This window comes from Sus scrofa, chromosome 1, assembly GCF_000003025.6.
Source record: "Sus scrofa isolate TJ Tabasco breed Duroc chromosome 1, Sscrofa11.1, whole genome shotgun sequence".
NCBI classification, from domain to species: Eukaryota; Metazoa; Chordata; class Mammalia; order Artiodactyla; family Suidae; genus Sus; species Sus scrofa.
In genome coordinates this window covers 73,162,106-73,182,697 of record NC_010443.5, presented here as the reverse complement: position 1 = coordinate 73,182,697, position 20,592 = coordinate 73,162,106, and the positions used below count along the sequence as shown (strand labels likewise).

Genomic DNA, 20,592 nt, shown 5'->3' with positions numbered 1-20,592 from the left:
GAGCCACAGCAACGCGGGACCCGAGCCGCGTCTGCAACCTACACCACAGCTCACAGCAACACCGGATCCTTAACCCACTGAGCAAGGGCAGGGACCGAACCCGCAACCTCATGGTTCCTAGTCAGATTCGTTAACCACTGCGCCACGACGGGAACTCCAGAATTTTGCATTTCTAATCAGCTCCTAGGTGATGCAGGTGCTGATGTCTGGGGGCTGAGGAACCACTGCACGACAGTAACTTCAAAAAATATGCTGTGTATGTCCCAGAAACTGAAGGCTTAGCACTTTCCTGATTATTAGATCTAAGCTGAAATAAGTGGTTTCCTGTTGTGTTCATAAAGCTGACTTCTTAATTGGTGGTAAACTAAATCATAGCTTTCAGGTCAATGGGAAGAGGTGAGTTTACAAATGCTTCACTATCAGGGCTTAGTGTCACTGGCCAAATGTGGTGGCTTTTGCCAGTACATTTCTGCAGGGGGAGGCCTGCGTGTTGGTTCTATTTTAAGGAGTAAGAATTCGTTTATTCTAGAGTTTATAGTCCAGATGGTGAACTACGTCCTTAACAGAGGTTGAGAGTATGGAATGCTGCAGCTTCTCCTTCCAGAAGCTCCTGCAGTGTGGCAGTTGTGTATTCAGGAGTGATGGTGGGCCCCTCAATTACAGGGAGTTCTGTGTTTCATAAGCGCTCCCATTTTCTGAGCCCCTTTAGTGGGTCAGGAATGTGATGTGACATACATTATTTCATTTATTCCTCACAGAAACCCTGTGGGATAGATATTTTTATTCCATTATACAGATAAGGATGCTTCCAGAGGTTAAGTAGCTTGGTCAAGGTCATATGGCTGGCAGAGCTGGGGGTCTCTAATGATGGCTAGGCTGACTCCAAAGTTTGTACTTTTGCTTTCCATGCTGCCACTTGCGTAGCTGTGTAGAGTAAATCTCTCCGTCTGTCTGCCTAGTGGTCCCTCACCATTTAACTTGGGGTTTTGCTGACTGTCCACAGTCTCTGAGCTTCTGGATCTGTCCCAGTCAGACTATCTGACTCAGGAAACCTTTGAATGCCATGGGAAATAGAACAAGGAATGCAGTGAGAATCATTTCTGTCTCTAAAGGAAGTTCATTCATTCAGCAAAAATATTTGTAACACCTGCTATTTCCTGGGCACTGCTCCATAATCTAACAAGTCCCAACCTCATTGTTTGGTAAGTAAGAAGCCTATTTGAGCTCAGAGAGAAGGTTCTGACGGTAAATAGCACAAAACCTGATGTCTCTTGCCTTAAATTGATTTCCAAGTTGCACGTGGGTGTTAGCAGACTGAGGACCTTGGCTCCGCCCTGGTGCAGACAGCCGGGGCCATGGCAGGCAGGCAGGGCTGGGCTGTGGCCCGAGGCACACCTCTGGGGATGCAGGATCCTGACTCTCCTGTCTCTCACAGGCTGAAACACAGTTGCTGAGTAGCCTGCTATTTCTGAAGTGAGGTATTAAAACCATGTATCCTTGTATCTGACAAGCTGGAATCTCAGCAGTTCCAGGCATGATGAGGCATATACTTTAGCAATTATTAGGCCCCATGGTGATGGCTGCCTTGTCTTTAGGATAATAATACTGATCGTTCGAATCCAGAAAGTCGGCTGTTATTATTGTAACCTCCCCTTTGACTTATCTGACTCAGAATCAAGAGTTAAGGGATTTCCCATAAAATCCTAAAGTAAATTGTCTTATGCATTCTGTGGGGAAGTATCTAATATAAGTAACCTCTCCTGAGTGGGGTTTCACAAGTCAGCATTACCATTGCAGACCTTAAAACAGAAATTGCCCATTGTAGGAGTTCCCGTTGCACCTCAGTAGGTTAAGGCACTGTCATTGCTGTGGTTCAGGTCACTGCTGTAGCATGGGTTTGATCCTCAGCCTGGGATAGTCTGTATGCTGTGGGTATGACCAAAAAAAAAAAAAAACCATCAAGCATGTCTTTGAGGGGTTACCGTCATGGCTCAGTGGTTAACAAACCCGACTAGTAAACGTGAGAATGCGGGTTCAATCCCTGACCTTGCTCAGTGGGTTAAGGAGCCAACGTTGCTGTGAGCTGCGGTATAGGTCACAGACTCGGACTCCAAGTTACCGTGGCTGTGGTATAGGTTGGCAGCCACAGCTCTGATTCAACCCCTAGCCTGGTAACTTCCATATGCTGTGGGTACGGCCCTAAAAATGGCCAAAAAAAAAAATCATGTCTTTGAGAGGAACAGGAGAGTGGTAGTCCCAGAAAGCTGCATCCAGTTTCAGCGCCCTGAAATTCCAAGCACGGGTTGGGTAATGGCAGCTACCAAAAGGCAGAAACACAAGCTGGGGGGAGAACTTAGGAAGATTGTATGTCAGACTACTTCTCTTTACACCTGTATTATTAGACTGGCAAAAATGAGAAGCCGAGTTGCGGCACGGCTGGCTGAGGCTAAGTGTCTCCTGACACTTCAGGTGTCCCGGTGCAGCCTTCCCGGGCAGCAAGCAGCACTGTGCTTTGTGGTGAGGGCAGCTGGGTGGGAGAAAGTCATTGGGAGAGTGGTGAGCAAAACATGGTGGATGCACTTCAGTGTTGTTATGCAGCAGTGAGAAGCAATGGATTAGATGTACCTAGAGCGCCATGGATGGATCTGAGTGAAAAAAGACACAAAATGCAATATATATAGTAATGCCATTTATGAAATTTAGAATATATGTGCACAAACAGCAAAACACATTTTAGGAAAACGCATACAAACAAATAGATACACATTAAATATATTAGAATGACTGGCAAAAGTAAGAGAGGAGGACATGAAGAAATGTGTGAGAACAAGGGAAGAGAAAAAATAGCATGAAAGAACTTGGAGCTGTTCTGTGCCCAGGCATCTCCCAGTGGAAACTCTTGTGGGCGCCTCCCCACTCCACCCAGCGGTGTGTTGGTGTGACGGCTGGCTCTCCAAGGGGAAAATCGATTCTGCTTCATGGTGTTTGCTGATTTCCAAGGTGAAAATCCTCCGACTGGAGCTGATTTCAAGCTACCCGTGTGACTCCCTGAAAGCTGTTGGAGAGATGCTTACATTCTGCTCTCCAGAGTCTGCTCAGGGGGAATTGATAGTTTCTTGAGAATGGTTGAGAATCGACTGACGATGTTGGTAGTAACTTTTTGAAAGCCAAAATATATACGACCAAGATAAGGCAGGAGTGTGCATAGAGTGTCTTTTTACTTGCCTCACATACATTGCACACCCTTTGAGAAGGTTCATCCAACATGAACCACCCTCCCAAAGGAAGTCTGCCTTCTTTTTTAGTTTCTTGAAAAGTGGTAGTTTCTATTCCCCCCCCCAATCATTATGGACTAAATAAACCGTGGCTTAAGAATTTCCCGGAGTTCCCGTTGTGGCACAGTGGTTAACGAATCCAAGTAGGAACCATGAGGTTGTGGGTTCAATCCCTGGCCTCGCTCAGTGGGTTAAGGATCTGGTGTTGCCATGAGCTGTGGGGTAGGTTGCAGACACAGCACGGATCTGGCATGGCTGTGGCTGTGGTGTAGGCCAGCAGTGACTGAGATGTATACTTCTCTTTATATAGATAGATATATACTTTTACAGATTTGCATTGTTTGCAAATATTTTCTCTCAGTCTCTATATTGTCTTTTCACTTTGTTTATAGTTTCCTTTACTGTGCAAAAGCTTTAGGTCCCAAGCTTTTTTTATTTTTGCTTTTCTTTCTTTTGCCTTGGGACACCAATCTAAGAGAATATTTCTACAATTTATGTCAGGGAATATTTTACTTATGTTCTAAGTTTTATACTGTCATGTCTCATATTTGCCTTTTTTTAGGGCTGCACCCACGGCACGTGAAGGTTCCCAGGCTAGGGTTCTAGTCAGAGCTGTAGCGGCCAGCCTGCACCACAGCCACAGCAGTGTGGGATCCAAGCTGCATCTGTGACCTACACCACAGCTCACTGCAACATGGGATCCTTAACCCACCAAGCAAGGCCAGGAATTGAACCTGCAACCTCATGGTTCCTAGTTGGTTTCATTTCTGCTGTGCCATGACAGGAACTTCCATATATGTCTTTAAGCCATTTTGAGTTTACTTTTGTGTATGGTGTCAGGATGTTCTAACTTCATTGATTTACATGTGGCTGTCCAGCTTTCCCAACACCATTTGCTGAAGAGACTGTCTTTTCTCCATTTTATATTCTTGCCTCCCTTGTCAAAGGTTAAATGACCATGGAGTTCTCGTGTGGCTCAGTGGTAATGAACACGACTAGTATCCATGACATGGGTTTGATCCCTGGCCCTGCTCAGTGGGTTAAGGATCTGGCATTGCTGTGGCTGTGGCATGGGCTGGCAACTGCAGCTCCAGTTTGACCCCTAGCCTGGAAACTGCCATATGCTACAGGTGTGGCCCTAAAAAAGAAAAAAAGAGAGATTAATTGACCATAAGCACATGGGTTTAATTTGGGGGTCTTTCTTCTGTTCCATTGATCTATGTGTCAGTTTTTGTGCCAGTTCCATGCAGTTTTGATTACTGTAGCTTTGCAGTATTGCCTGAAGTATGTTTTGTTCTTTTTCCTTAGGATTGCTTTGGCAATTCTGGGTCTTTTATGGTTTCATATAAATTTTAGGATTATTTGTTCTAGTTCTGTGACAATGTCATATGGGTAATTTGATAGGGCTGACACTGAATCCATAGATAGCTTTTGGTAGTGTGGCCATTTTAACAATATTAACTCTTCCAATCTAAGAACATGGGCTTTCTATTTCCTTGAATTATTTTGTTTCCTTTATCAGTGCTTTCTAGTTTTCAGCATGTAAGTCTTTTTACCTCCTTGATTAGGTTTATTCCTGGGTAATTTTTTTTGGACGTGATTTTAAACAGGATTTTCTTATTTTCACTTTCTGATATTCCATTGCTAGTGTAAAAGAAATTCAACAGATGTCTGTTAGTCTTGTATCCTGCTACCCTGCTGAATTCATTTATCAGTTCCAATAGTTTTTATGTGGAGTATCATTCTATATCTGCATATAATGACAATTTTACCACTTCTCTTCTGATGTGGATACATTTTTTTTTTTTTTTTTTGGTCTGATTGCTATGAAAGCCAGACCTGTTTAAAAAAACAAACAAACAAACAAAAAAAAAACCAACCAAAACTGTCACCTCATTAGAGCAGGGTGTCTCAGCCTCAGCACCACTGACATTTGGGGTCTGATCATCCTTTGTTGTGGGGACTATCTTACACTGTAGGATGTTTAGCAGCATTACTGGCCTCTACTCACTTGATGCCTGTCCCACCCCCTCAGTTATGACACAAAAATATCTCTAAACATTGCCAAATGTCCCTGGGGCTGGGGGGGCGGGTAGCAAAATCACGCCTAGTTGAGAAGCACCACATTAGAAACATCCAAAATCTTTTCTTTAATCTTTTCATCATGTTGGTCACATTCCCACTGAGGAGGCTTTGCCAGGATGGCATTATAAAGCAGCTGTCAGACTGAGTGAGCTGCAAGAGTTCCATAAATCTTTATGAATTGCTTTTGTTTCTGCAGTCTCCTAAGTATGTTGCAAATTCCCTGTGCTGTAGACAACCGTGAGGGATCAGCTTTTGCCACATTCTATGATCAAACCCAAATGTCTTTATTTTCTCTTTTTTTGGCTGTGCCCGTGGCATGCAGAAGTTCCTGAACCAGGAATCAAACCCACGCCACAGCAGTGACCTGAGCAACACAAGGGAACTCCTAGCTATCTTTTTTTCTCAACTTGATTTTTAAAACCAGAGAAGCCCAGGGAGTTCCTGTGTGGCTCAATGGTTTAAGAATCCTGCAATGTCTCTGCTGTGGCTGGGGTCACTGCTATGGCATGGGTTCGATCCCTAGCCTGGGAACTTCCACAGGCTGCGGGTGCAGCTTTAAATAAATATAAATTGAGAAGCCTAGAATGGGTTAAACCCCACCAGCTAAGCTGAGGTACTAATTATCAATAGACCTTCCAGAAGCCTTTGAAATGGCCCTTCTTTCTTTCTGGCCACTATCAACTCATCTTGCTTCACACAACACATGTTAACTTTCTGCCTCTTTGGAAAATCTGATCCCCTCTGACCAGCGAGGAAACTGAGGCTCAGAGAGGTTAAGGCCAGAGCAGGAAAACCAACTTGCAAAGGGCAGGAAGGAGCCTAAAATCCCAAACCCCTGAAATACCACTAGGTCATGCTGCCCCTCACCATCCAAGCCTTCTTCAGCTTTCTATTACTTTTTGGAAGAGCAATCAAGAGAAGGGAGAACAGGGTGGGAGGGAAGGAGAGGAAGAAAGGCACAGAGAGGTGAAGGAAATGAGAAAAGGCATAGTCATTAGTATAATCTCCTAAGTTATAACTCGTAACTAACTCAGGTTAAAATTACACTGTTTTTACTAATGTAAAAGCCTAATTAACGAGTGGCAAAACAGAAAAATTTCTTGTATATAATAGTATCGACTGCATAGGATATATTATTTCTTCCTGAGAGCTTACTTAAGCTTTCAAATAAAAATCAATTTTCCTGAGTCTTCTGAAACCTGAGCTGATGGAAGGGACTCAAGACTCATAGCCCCAAATATCTCACTGCTTTGGGCTACAGAAGCTTCCCTTCTCTGTCAGTTAACCTGAATTCTCAAGAATTCTTGGAGGGCAAATAAAAGGACCCAAACACAACCAGTCTTTTTCACATGACACAATCTAGTAAGTCTCCTATTTGAGCTGACCCCTCCAGGGCTAGGAAACAGCTCCTGGGAAGGTACAAACCAATTTACTTATGCAGATGCCCTTTTCTTAGATGCTGTGTATTACATGTGTTTCCCTTCTATTACTATTCTATATTTTTAATCCCTTTTATAATACTTTGAGAGTTAGAATTGGCCTCTGATTCTTTATTCGCTTCAATGATAAAATCTGTGTATTTTCTACTTTCATCTGAAAAGTAAATCCTCAGCTTAAACCAGGGAGAGTCATCACAGTCTTTCTGTAAAGGGTCAACGTAAACAACGTAAACATATTTAAGGCTTTGTGGGTACATAAGGTCTCTGTTGCATATCCCTCTTTTACCCTTTAAAAATGTAAAAACTGGAGTTCCCGTCGTGGCGCAGTGGTTAACGAATCCGACTAGGAACCATGAGGTTGCGGGTTCGGTCCCTGCCCTTGCTCAGTGGGTTAACGATCCGGCATTGCCGTGAGCTGTGGTGTAGGTTGCAGACGCGGCTCAGATCCTGCATTGCTGTGGCTCTGGCCTAGGCCAGTGGCTACAGCTCCGATTCGACCCCTAGCCTGGGAACCTCCATATGCCGCAGGAGCGGCCCAAGAAATAGCAACAACAACAACAAAAAGACAAAAGACAAAAAAAAAAAAAAAAAAAAAATGTAAAAACCATTTTTAACTTAGGGGCCATACAAAAGGCTTCCGACTGCCTTAGTCTATCAAACCCACACCCCAAACAATTGTTTTCTTCTTTGGCTATACCCATGGCACGTGGAAATTCCTGGGCCAGGGATCAAACCTGCACTACAACAGCAGCCCAAGCTGCTGCAGTGACAATGCTGGCTCTTTAAACTGCTGTGGAAAAAGGGAACTCCCTAAAAAATTAATTTTAAATGGGCCCTGGAGTTCCGCTGTGATGCAATGGCATCAGCCGTATCTTGGGAGTGCTGGGATGCAAGTTCGATCCCCAGCCCAGTACAGTGGGTTAAGGATCCAGCATTGCCACAGCTGCAGCTTAGGCTGCAATTGTTTATGCCGTGGCGAGGCCAAAGGAGGGAAAAAAAAAAAAAAAAACCCTCAAAATGAGTCCATGGCTACTCTGAAACAGTGCAAAATTAAAATAAGAGGTATAGAGTCTAAAATTGTGATGTTCAACGTGATAGTCACTAGCCATGTGACTAGCCAGTGGTCCCACTAGCTGTGGCCTAGGTCACAACTATGGCTCAGATCTGAACCCTGGCCCTGGAACTCCACATGCCACGGGGCAGCCAAAAAAAATTTAAAAATAAATAAATAAATAAATGGACCCTAAGCAGCTCATTTCGAATTAGTTGGAACGACTTTACTATTCAAACTTCTAGAGACAGACTGAAGGGAATGAAGGCCAGCGGAGGAAGGCACCTCCCAACGGGCTCCCCTAAGGAGATGAAGGAGAGCTTGCTTAGCTGGCTTCTGCCTTAAGAAGCCTGAAGCCAAGGAAGCTGGCTGACAGGGATAAATGCAGGTTTATTTCACCCTGCCCCTGAGGCAGTCAATGTGGGAAATGGCAGGCTGGTCAGGAGAACCCTCCCTGGGTTTAGTTCATCCAGCAGTCATCTCTCTCATGCTCATCAAGCCCAGGGGTGACATCCAGGCCAAGGAAGCGTCTCCAAGATCCAAGATATGGATCCCAGCTTCCACAAAATGGCTCAGCAGGCTCCACAAATCATAGGTGAACTTTAATGAACAAGTCCTCTTTTTAATCTGGGCCCTTCCCCACCACTAGAAAGCAGCTTTATCACTTTTAAAAAGCAATCCATTTATTTGGGCATACTCTTTTTAGGCAGTTTTAACTTTTTCCACCGCCGTAACACCACTCTGTATTTCTCACTGTCAGTCTTCTCTTCAAGCACTTTCTTCAGGAGAATCCGCATCACTGTCTCTGTTTCTGCTGCTTTATCATCTTCAATGAGAAGATCCAATGTATCTCCCACTTTTACCTGAAAAGCAAAAGAAAACAGAGCCTTCCTTATGTTTTCGGAAACGCAGGGCAATGCAAACAGCTCTGCTTTGCGTCTTCACAAGGTGACCAGCACCTGGGGGGCAGGTGACTCCTCTGTAGCCCTCGCTTATCCCAGGTGCCTCCAGGTGAAAGGGCCTCCCTCTCTGCAAAGGCACCACAGACCCATGTGGCTCAGTATGGGCCAGTGTCCCTCCTTCAGACCAAGACAGCTGGCTGCCTGGGAATGGGCCCTGGGTGTGGCTGCAATACTTACCTCTACTGCAGGACTGAAGGAAACACCTGAACGGAGGCATTTATTCTGATCAATGGCAAAAAACAAAGGAAGCAGGGTACAGTCCTAGAGAGTATGTGCACAGTAATTGCTATATGCATTGAGAAGACAGTTTTCAGTGTCAGACTTTCACTGATTTCAACCCGGATGAGCTACACACCAGGGACAGGGCACAAAACTATGCTGGAAATTAGTCATGATAGAACAACGGCCGCTGAATCTCTTAAATAAATGGAAGTGAAGAAACTGCTTTTCCAGCACTGGCTGACCCCAGTGATGCCACAGCATCAAGAAGGGGCACCACTTAACACACAAGGATGGGATGCTACAGAAAAGAGGGTTGAGTGGAAAGCTGACTTGATCGTTTAAAAGGACTGAGGTCAATCCCCTTCTGGTCCAGATGGGAGCTGTGGGTTGAGTGTGTGCAGGGTTGAGTCCCATCAGTGCTGCCAAGGTGCAAGACACCTGGTCTTGGCAGCTCAGGATCCCAGGGGATCTTGCCCAGCAACTCAGGAAGGAGCTAAACCAAGCCAGACGCCCTAGGCTTCTTCCACTAGAACACAAGCAAGGATGACCAGAGGTCCTCTGAGACGCCTCACCACTGCTTCCAGGTCAAGGGTGGGGAAGGGGTGAAGAGACAGGATAGGAGCACCTGGAATGGAAAGATCCCCATGTGGGGCCATGGACTCTAAATGGGCACAGGTGCCTGTTTAAGAGCTGGCTGGAGAGAAGTTCCCGTTGTGGCGCAGTGGAAACGAATCCGACTAGGAACAATGAGGTTGCAAATTCGATCCCTGGCCTCACTCAGTGGGTTAAGGATCTGGCGTTGCTGTGACCTGTGGTCTGATGAGGCTTGAACCCTGTGTTGCTGCAGCTGTAGCTCTGATTCGACCCCTAACTTGGGAACCTCCATATGCCGAGGGTATGGCCCTAAAAAGTGTAAAAAAAAAAAAAAAAAAAAGCTGGGAGTTCCCGTCGTGACGCAGTGGTTAACGAATCCGACTAGGAACCATGAGGTTGCGGGTTCGGTTCCTGCCCTTGCTCAGTGGGTTAACGATCCGGCGTTGCCGTGAGCTGTGGTGTAGGTTGCAGACGCGGCTTGGATCCCGCGTTGCTGTGGTTCTGGCGTAGGCCGGTGGCTACAGCTCCGATTAGACCCTTAGCCTGGGAACCTCCATATGCTGCAGAGCGGCCCAAAGAAATAGCAAAAAGACAAAAAAAAAAAAAAAAAAGCTTAGTGGAATTTTCTGTTTAAGAGGCATGGTACAGGAGATCCTGTTGTGGTGCAACAGGATTGGCAGCATCTTAGGAGCCCTGGGATGCAGGTTTGATCCCTGGCCCAACACAGTGGGTTAAGGATCCGTTGCTGCTGCAGCTGCGGCTTAGGTCACAACTATGGCTCAGATCTGATCCCTGGACCAGGAACTCCATATGCTACAGGGTGGCCAAAAAAGAGGGGTTAAGAAAAAAAGAGGGAGTTCCCGTCGTGGCGCAGTGGTTAACGAATCCGACTAGGAACCATGAGGTTGCGGGTTTGGTCCCTGCCCTTGCTCAGTGGGTTAACGATCTGGCGTTGCCGTGAGCTGTGGTGTAGGTTGCAGACGCGGCTCGGATCCCGCGTTGCTGTGGCTCTGGCGTAGGCCGGTGGCTACAGCTCCGATTCGACCCCTAGCCTGGGAACCTCCATATGCCACAGGAGCGGCCCAAGAAATAGCAACAACAACAACAACAACAAAAAAAAGACAAAAGACCAAAAAAAAAAAAAAAAAAAAAAAAAAAAAAAAGAAAAAAAAGAAAAAGAAGCATGGTGCAAATTCTTATGTTTACCATGTTTTCCAATGAACACTCTCTGAGGCAGTCATAACTTTAGCCTTTCGGAACATCTGTACCTCATCAGGGCAAGCCATCCACCCAAGGCCTGGGAAGGCCCAATACTTAGTCCATGATGTGGGAACACGCCTGCTCACCACAAAGCCACACTGGTCAATGCAGTCAGGGGCTGGATGTAAAACTCACACAGGGGCCGACTCTAAATCATTAACTTTTTCCTCCTGGGCTGAGAAGCAGAAAGCCCACACCACAGCTAGGGATGAGGACTGTTTCTCCTCGTGGGTTTGAAGGATGACCCTGGCATCATCTTGGCCAGAGGTAGGCTGGGGTTGGGGAGACGGGTCTGTCCTCCTGAGTTCTGCGAGGTTCAATTTTTTGGAAAAATGACCATGCAGTCCAACTCTATGGACATTTAAAATCAAGGTCTAGAAATACAAGGCTTGTGAATTCTGCTTTACCTTTTTTGGCATGACTTTGTGTCATTAAAATTCAATTTTTAATACATAATACGCAAGATGCAAAAGGTATACAAGTATACACAGAGGAAAGGGAACCCTTCTTGTGTATCCTATCATAGATATAATATGTGCGACGTCTGCCCTGTAAGAGAAGAACGGATGGCTTTGGTGGCTTACTTCCAGGGCAGAGAATAGGGAAGCAATGAGCCCCCTTTACCCAGCCAATCCCAGGCAGAGGGGAGTTTAGGAAGGCTTCCATGCCCATACTTTGCTCCACACACCCTCTATTTAAGACAACAGTTACCCAGTGCCTTCAGCACTCTGGGACCCAGCTGGTTTGCACCTCACAGAAAAAGCTGCAGCTGCAGGCAGCCAGGTTAGAGCTGCAGCACCAGACCTGTGCCTGACCAGCAGCCATGCACAGGCCTCAGGGAACAGGCCGTGGAAGGGGAGGTGCTCTTTATTTCCTGCGAGGCCCTGTCCTTTCTGCTGTGGGAGACGGCACAGTAGACACAAAGCAAAACTAGCTGGGATTAGGGGCTGTTCCAAGTATCTACATTTCCAATCTCCCCTTAGCTGCAGTTACTATGGCTACCAGGCCTCCTAGTAACAAGGCAGCTCAGTGTTAATACTAGCCCCTTCCTTTGCTGACCCTCAGGAGAAATCTGGAAGGCGGCCAAGACAACAGAACACCCAAGGCAGAATGAAGAAGCAGCAATTAGGCGGCGGTTAACAATATCTCAAAGCAGACGGAGAAAAATAGACTTGTGGTGTCTGCAAATGAGGCCCTGGCACAGAGGTATCGTGCACTGAGAATGGGTCTTGCCTGGAACACTGGTGAGAAGGGGGCTGGGCTATAAGCAGGAAAAAGCACCTAAGGGAGAAGAAGGAGATGATCTCCAGATGCATGTCTGCAGTGCCTACTTCCTGCAGCTCACCCAGCAAGGAATGACACCTGCAATCTAAACCTACCAGGTCAGGTGCCATCAGAGGGATCTGGGCCTTGTGACTTGGCAGCCAAGACAAGCACTGGGGACCCCACCCACCCCGCCCCCATCCACTTAGCCGCAGGCACCATTCTGAACCTGGGGACTCCGGCGGCCTCAGTGCTCACCCAGGTCCATGGCCGATGCTCACCAACCCTATACCCCAGGGCAATAGGATGCAGCTCAGATCCTCCAACCCTAGGGGGGTTTTGAAATATCAGAGAAGCTAAAATAAAAACAACTTTCAAAAATGTGTCTAACTTCCTGGAAACATTTGTCCCCTGTTAGATTATATGTTAGTCTGTGTCTTCCAAACTTTTTAAGGGTCTCTGTCATATACTTTAAAAAGTTTTTTAAACTTTTACTATCATTATTATTTTTTTTTAATTATGGAAGTGAAATATACTTGTAAAAAATTTAGAACATAAAATGCATGGAGAAAATATAACCCACAAGGCTCCACTCAAAGATAACATTAGTAATAGGAATATTTTAATTTTCAACATATGTATTTTTATAAAAATGCATTTAAAAATACATATCTAATTTATTGTAATGACACTGGGTACTAGAAATACATTTTCTCATAACACTTATGAGTGAGTCTCTCACTTAACAATAGTACTGATATGAAGCTGTCAGGAAATACGGAACCTTCTTTTTGTGGCTGTGCACTGAGTAGGGCATCCAGCAGGTACTGGGGGTGGGGAGGGACTGCTGGGCTACAGAGACACATCTGCTCAGCTAACAGTAGGCCAAAGAAACCTCTACATGGATCAAATGTTTCTTTTTAGCTTGCTTGTGATTTCATAGGGGCTAACACTAATGACTTAGAAATTTAATCAATAGATTTTTTTTTTTAGCCAATTATCATAGTGACTTGTGGTTAAAATTTAAAGAAAAAGGGAAAGCTTTATCTCAAAGCTGCAAAGAGCAAGTGGTCTGTGTGACTGAAGGTGGCTAGTGATTCTATGTAACTGGGCTGAGGGAGGCCTCGGAGGGAGAAAGGCAGACATATGCGAGGAGCCACTGGCGCTCCTAGGAAGAAGCCCGAGGGGAAATTGGGGGAGGCATTAATTGAGTACTGGCAGAGCAACAGACAAAAATATCTGGCTGTCAAAGCCTCTCACCGTTCTGCTTTTCTTCCACAATTTTTCCCCATTCAGCCTGAGTTCGCCTTTGTAGAATGCATCTTCCACTTTGCTTAAAAAAAAAAAAAAAAAAAGTCAAAGTGCTTTAAAATAGAAATATATTCAAAACAACTCCATAACTGTGAGAAAAATACCTGCTGTTAGTAATGCTTATTCTGACAATGACCAGCCTCCCCACAAAATCCCCATTCTGGGCGCTGGGAAAGTAGACGGTAGATGCCACGTAGATGCCAGCTGCTGTAAAGACCTGCAGGACCAGTGGGCAGGTAACCTGCACTCTGCTGGGGCTTCCAGGTGGGCTGGCAAGCTGCAGACAAAAGTGCCCTTTCATCTTAATGCTCTGACTCCAAGCAACTGAAATCTGGGGTTCTGCCTAGTAAAATGAGTTACTAACAGTTACTACTCTGAGCGACGGTGAAGCCCCTTACAAGCGTGCCAGATTTTAGAGAACATTCATGTTGCGATCAGGTTACTAGGGGCTCAGAGTCATCTGCATGGCTCTTTTAAGCTTCATGGATTCAAAAAATTAAACTATGCCATTAAATGAGGACATAAAGGTACAACTAACACAGAGGACTCATTCTTAATTCATACCACAGTTCTTACTGTGCACGTAGTATGCACGCAGCGATTGCTAAAGGCATGGATGAACAATGAGGCTCACTATTCTTATATAATCAGTTTAGCAGAGAAATGAGAATATTAAATATTAATTAAATATTAACACTTAAGGAGTTCCCATTGTGGTGCAGTGGTTAACGAATCCGACTAGGAACCATGAGGTTGCGGGTTCGTTCCCTGCCCTTGCTCAGTGGGTTAAGGATCCGGCGTTGCCGTGAGCTGTGGTGTAGGTGTAGGTTGCAGACACGGTTTGGATCCCGCGTTGCTGTGGCTCTGGCGTAGGCCAGTGGCTACAGTTCCGATTGGACCCCTAGCCTGGGAACCTCCATGTGCCGTGGGAGCAGTCCAAGAAATAGCAAAAAGACAAAAAAAAAAAAAAAAAAAGTTACACTTAATATCTCTGTGCACTATAAATGAACACACATGGCATTTTCATCATAGCTAACATTTACTGAGTACCTACTATGTGCCATACACTATTATAAATGCTTTAGATACTCATTTCATTTGAGCCATCATTTCCCAAAGCTGGTTCTGTTACCCCATTTTACAGATGAGGAAACTGCAGAGATTTTCAGTTCCCACACAGAACCAGGATTCAAACCCCAGTAGTCTGGCTACGGAGCCTGAATTTTTTTTTTTTTTTAAGAGCAGCACCTGCAGCATATGGAAGTTCCCAGATTAGGGGTGGAATCAGAGCTGTAGCCACTGGCCTACGCCACAGTGGCAGCAATGCCAGATCCGAGCCCAGTCTTCCACCTATACCACAGCTCATGGCAAGGCTGGATCCTTAACCCACTGAGCAAGGCCAGGGATTGAACCCGAGTCCTCACGGATACCAGTCAGGTTCATTTACCGCCGCTGAGCCACAAGGAAACTTCCCCAGAGCCTGCGGTCTTAACTGCCACTGCTTCTGTTGATTCTGTTCTTCTCACGATACAGCATTTGTGAAACCCAGGTGCATTCTATGCTTGCTATATACATCTAACATGGTGATTCCTTTTTCCCCTCAAGAAGCTGTTTTTAAACCAGTGGTTCATCTTATAGTCAAGGGACTATGGTATGTGGAACCACTTGACTTCTGTGGGAATTAGTTTTCTCATTTATAGAATGAAATAACTGAAACAGGCTCCTATAAAGTTTTTTCACATCTATGGTGACTCTTTATCATAATATGGGCCTCGTGACTGGTAATGCTGCTTTATATTTTTCCCCCTTTCTTTTCAGGGCCGCACCTGTGGCATATGAAGTTCCCCGGCTAGGTATCGAATCGGCGCTGCAGCTGATAGCCTACACCACAGCCACAGCCTTACAGAATCCAAGCCACATTTGCGACCTATGCCACAGCTTTTTGCAATGCCAGATCCTCAACCCAGGGATAACTCAGGGATAATGCTGGATCCTTTTCCCTGAGTGAGGCCAGGGATCGAACGTGCATCCTCATGGATACTAGTCAGGTTCTTAACCTGGTAAGCCACAATGGGAACTCCTAGTAATGCTGCTTTAAAATAACCAAAATGATGAGTGATTCTGTAATAAACCACACATGCTTACTTTCTTCCAACATCTAGGCCTGTCTTCAGGATGACATCATACCGAAAAGACTGCACTACTTTGTCCAGGTCTTTGTAGTCTTTCACTACGCTGGGATCGTCCTCCAGCTCCTCCTCCTGCTCACTCATCTCGTTATGATCACTCCCTTCATCAGAGTCCCCTTCATCTTCTACTTTTTGCAGAGCCTTTTCAGCAGACTTTTTAGAGTTTATATTACTTTTGAGTCTTGTTGAAAATGGGAAAATATATTCTGGAGATATTAAAAGCCCTGGGAATCTCAGTGAGAAAATGTTATAGAAAAGAGTTTTATAATTTGATGCATTTAACTTGGTACTAGAAAAACAGATGTATCGGTTCAAGGATGCACAGCGCTTGTGTGAAGGTGTCCCTCGTAGCGCTCCACAGAGTCCGATCCAGGCCTCTGGCTTTCTTAAAACGCTGCTGGGCAATCGGACACTAGTCATAGCCATGGCGTATGTGACCTGAAACAGACCATAACTCAGTTTTATTTCATAAGTGAAGTACCCTGGCATTCTTACCACACAAACCATACACCCTGTGAACACTCTACATCCAGGACTGTACTTATGCTCCCTCCTACAAAAGGCCGCGTTGGTCCGCATGGACCAAGGGCCACACACTACATCAGGTGAGTCTTCTAGGTGTAATTAACATGCTTCACTCACAGGGGGGTCCTGAAGGTCGAACTAGACACTAACATGGGTGAAAACATTGGTTCTTCTCTTCTGCATCACCCAAATTAGCATGGGTACTGACTGCGACTGAAAAACAGTAACAATAGTTCTCATGATTTACTTTAAAAAAAGAAAAATCTCCCAGTGAGAAAGACTGTTTTCCTGACATACGTTACATCTTTACCTTGACTTTGCCAAAGACACCCAATCATGACTTTATAAAACCCAGAGTCAATCTCTAAACTTTATTTCTACCTCTAACTCCACCAAATCACAGTTAGGAATGAGCAAATGGGATAGATCTGCATTTTACCTCTTCTTCCCACTGTTAACAGAGGCCATTAGCTAGCAGAGAAGGAAGGGGCCTGGAGACCCTCAAACTAGACATTTGTTTGCTGAGGCTCAGAGGTGCTGACAGGCCACAGAGCAATCAATTCTTTCACTAGCTCAAAAGTGGCAGAAACCATTTTACTATGATGGTGGCAGACCTCCCCATGTACCTCAGGATGGTTTGAGATGATCTAGTAATGGAAGAAGGGTTGCCACATGGTCAAAAATCCTACTTCACAGACCTACCAGCCGCTCTTCAACCAGATCAGGAGTGGTGCTGCGGTTCCTTCTATTTCTTTCGAAAAAAGCATTATACTACCAAAGGGGAAAAAAAAGTTTCTGTCCTCTGAGCAAGGCCTCGCCCTCATCTAGGCTCCACACATGATCCACCCTCCCCTGCCCACAGTCACCAGGCCCCTTTTCAAACTCACCCTGCACAATGCTCCGTGTCTTCTGTACCATCCCTAGCTCTCAAACTAAGAGCAGGAACTGTGGCCCATTCCTCACCCCACCCCCAATCTGCTGATCACATATAAAAACCAGAGAGTACTTGCAGATTCACCTTCTAGAAATGAGGGCATCCTATCCATTGCCACATCCATGCCCTCGCTCACTTACCTGCTTATGCCAAGTGGCCAGCTAAGCCCGGATATAAAACACATAGTCCTTGTCCTCATGAACTACCATTTAAGTGGAACGTGGGCAATAAACCCAGCCGTCAGAAAACAAAAGTGAAAGCTGAGTTCCAGAGGAGGCTAGACCCTGCCCAGGCTGGAGCCCAGAGCAAGGACGCCTGAGCAGTTCTGATAGCAACAGCGGCCTGAAACTGAGCTTTGGGGAAACACCATATTATAGTAATTTTTTGCTTTCTAATGGCCTGTTTCCATCAGCAAGCTGTTATTTCTTATTTCGAATAAACCAACCTAATCAACATTCTCCTAACCCCACCCCCACCCCAGCTACCTTTATTCTGCTCCTCTTTACAACAAAACTCAAAATGCTGTCTGTATTTTCCTCAATGCCTCTCATTTTCTAAATCCAAAAGGTCATGTTAGTCCTCGTCTTATCTGATTTCTCAGCAGCACAGGAAACGACTCACCACTCCCGCTTCTTCCAGGACAGCTCCCTCTTGGTTTTCCTACCTCACCCGCTGCTGCTTTTCAAGCCTCCTTTGCTGCCTCCTTCTCCTCCCTGACATCTTAATATTGGAGAATCCCAGAGCTTAGCCTCTGGTCCTCCTCTACATTCACTTCATCCAGCTCAGCTCCATCAGTCAGTTCTGCTAATTACGTATCAAGACACCAGATATTTCCATGGCTTTAAATACCACCCTAATCCATATCCCCATTCCAGACCTGCCTCCCAAATCCCAGACCTGTATACCTGAGGACAAGAGATAATACAGCAAGTCTGACAGTGTGATCCTTAGACAGGTCTGCCTGCCAGGCTGGCCCTTGCCTGGTATCTGGGAACTTGGATTTCTGGAGGGTTCTTGCCATTCCCAGAACCAACATGAGTGACTTACTGTACCTAAACTGCCCGCACAATTTGATTTATGCTGAATACCTGCTTTCCTTCTGGGAGTCTGGGATTTTGGAACATTCTAGGTACAAGGTGCCTGTGTGGTTAAATTCCAATCAATATCATAAGCATTGGGTCTCTAATGAGCTTTCCTGACAGACCAACATTTCACTTCTTGTCACAATTCTTGCTGGAAGAATGAAGCATGTCCTTTGTGCTCCACTGGGAGGGGACACTTGGAAGACTGCACCCGGTTCACTCCAGACTTTGTCCCATGCATCTTCTCCCTTACATATTGTGCTTTGCATCTTTTTGCTGTAATCAGTCATGGCCATGACCCACAGCTGAGTTCTGTTGAGTCTTCCTAGTGAAATCAATGAACCAAGGGGCAGTCTTGGAGACACGGATACAATATCCAAGTGGCTATTCAACATCTCCATCTGAGTGCATAACAGGCACCTCAAACTTAATTTGTCCAAAAACAAACTCCTGATACATCCCAACCCAAACCTGCTCTACCTGCAGCCTTCCCCATCTCAGTTAATTGTAACTCTACCTTCCTAGTTCCCGAGGGCAAAAGCTTCCGGTCACTCTTGACTCTTCTCTTTCCACCCAGATCCATTATATTAGGAAATGATGTTAGCTTATCTCCAAAACATGGCCATTATCCCATCACTTGTCACCATTTCCACTGCTACCAGATTCAGGCCCTCATCTATCACCAGCATTACTAAAAGGCCCCCTGCAGTCTATTCTCCATAGAACAGTCAAAGTGAGTCTTTTAATTTATAGTATGCCATTCCTTCCCTCAAAACCCTAAAAAAACACTTGGAAAAGCAAAATCCCTACCTTGGCCTACAGGCCCTGTGCAATCTGGCCCCTCATCACCTCCTGCCTCTCTTGCTCACACAGCTCCTTCCCAATGATCCTCAAAACAACAGGTACACTTCTGGGGATTCTTTGTTCCAACTTCGAGAGAACACTGTTAGCCCAGCTACCTGTGGATAACTCATCTTCACCTCCATAAAGTCTACTCATTCTAACTCCATTTAACAGGCATCTTGCCCTCCCAATTTCCCCTTACTCTGTTCTACTTTCTCTCACCACAGCACTTACTACCTGCTATCATATTATACACTTTATGGGAGTTTTGTTTTTTGATGTCTCTTCTACTAGAATATAACCTGTTTGCCTGTGTCAATCCCAAGTGCCCAGAACAGTGCTGGGCACGTGGTAAATGCTTCATTAAATACTGTGAAATCAAAGTACACCAGAAGAACCAGTGCACTGGGATGAAGAACAAAGATGGGCCTGGGTTGAAGGGCAAGAGGCTACATCTCCAAGGGGCTTCCAGATCAAAGTGTGGACTTGACCCAGAAAGCATGAGAGTTCTAGAAAGATTTTAAGTAGAGAAGTGATCCCATAGGAGTGCCTTTTAAAAGATTTCTTTGGTGGCAGCGTGAACCTAAAAGGGGATGGATGATCGTGGCAGGAAACCTGAACGAGGTTTCGAGATCTTCAAGACAGATATAAAATCTGTGAAATAAACGAAGGCTGTTTAAAAAAAAAAAAAAAAGTAATGAGTGGAGTGCGAAGGCAACGCTGTCCGTGACCTGCGGGACATGTGGAATCTCTCCACGTTCTTAAGCCTAACTACTCTGTGTGGCGAACCTGATCTAACTGCTTTTAGGTCAACTGCAACTAAAAATCCTGTCTTCTCCTAGAGACCTCGGAGAGTGACGAAATGCTGAGACAAGGTCGGGTTCCCCTTGCTCCCTCCCTACACCCCTCGGGCTGCGCACCTTCCCAGGTCCTCAAGGTCAAGGGAAACAGGACACCAGAGTCCTCGAGCTCACGGTCTGTGTCTGCAGCAAGCAGGTGCTGCCGGGCCCGGGGCAGATCGCCTCTGCCCACCGGGTTCCCACGGACCCTGCAGCCCCCGGAGCGGCCCGACCTGGCCAGGATAGGACGCGAGAGACTCACGCGGAGACCTGACACCGCAGGGAGAGGACAGGAGAACGCCACGCCCGTATTTGCCACGTGCGCGCGGTGAAGCAACAGAAGGGGGCGCGGGCCGGGGGCACTGCACGCCCGGCCGGGGCGCAGTTACCTGCACGTCACCGCCGCTCCTCCCACCCGGTCTCCCACCGAGGCCGAGACCGCCGGCCTCCAGGCCCCTCCCTGGCCTCGCCCCGCCCCTTCCGTCGGCGCCGGCGCAGTGAGAGCGGGCTGGGCGGGGCACTCGGGCGCGGCGTCGGCGGCGCAGCGACCTCTGCTGGAAGACGCGGCCGGGCGGACTGGGCCGGGAGGGCAGCCCCGAGGACAGACACGTCTCTGAGCCGAGCCGGAAGCCTGAGCCTGGTGGTTACACATGGTTGAAGAGAGCTTTATTTTTTTAAATTAGTTGACTTATTTTTCATTTAAGATAGTTGATGTATA

The 20,592-nt window shown here is 46.1% G+C and overlaps 1 protein-coding gene across 4 annotated transcripts; it reads right to left on the bottom strand.

Moving 5' to 3' along the window:
• On the bottom strand, window positions 8,432–20,368 carry C1H6orf203 (chromosome 1 C6orf203 homolog). 4 transcript variants are annotated; one of them, XM_021090591.1, is made up of 4 exons: window positions 20,264–20,368; window positions 15,608–16,089; window positions 13,412–13,484; window positions 8,432–8,713 (listed from the first exon to the last, which is right to left on the bottom strand). In XM_021090591.1, exons 2-4 carry the CDS (start codon window positions 16,075–16,077, stop codon window positions 8,534–8,536), a joined length of 723 nt encoding a protein of 240 aa, XP_020946250.1. In that variant the 5' UTR covers window positions 16,078–16,089; window positions 20,264–20,368; the 3' UTR covers window positions 8,432–8,533. The 4 variants fall into 4 exon arrangements, with proteins under 4 accessions (XP_020946250.1, XP_020946247.1, XP_020946255.1 ...); XM_021090588.1 differs by having other exon boundaries at window positions 19,956–20,346; XM_021090596.1 differs by having other exon boundaries at window positions 20,137–20,345.

Coding starts and splice junctions, on each gene's coding strand:
- C1H6orf203 (XM_021090591.1), bottom strand. CDS start 16,077: ATGGCTATGACTAGTGTCCGATTGCCCAGCAGCGTTTTAAGAAAGCCA. Junction 13,485..15,607: donor GGCCTAGATGTTGGAAGAAA/GTAAGCATGTGT, acceptor TTTTTTTTTAAG/CAAAGTGGAAGATGCATTCT. Junction 8,714..13,411: donor TGTGGAAGAAAAGCAGAACG/GTGAGAGGCTTT, acceptor TTTGCTTTTCAG/GTAAAAGTGGGAGATACATT.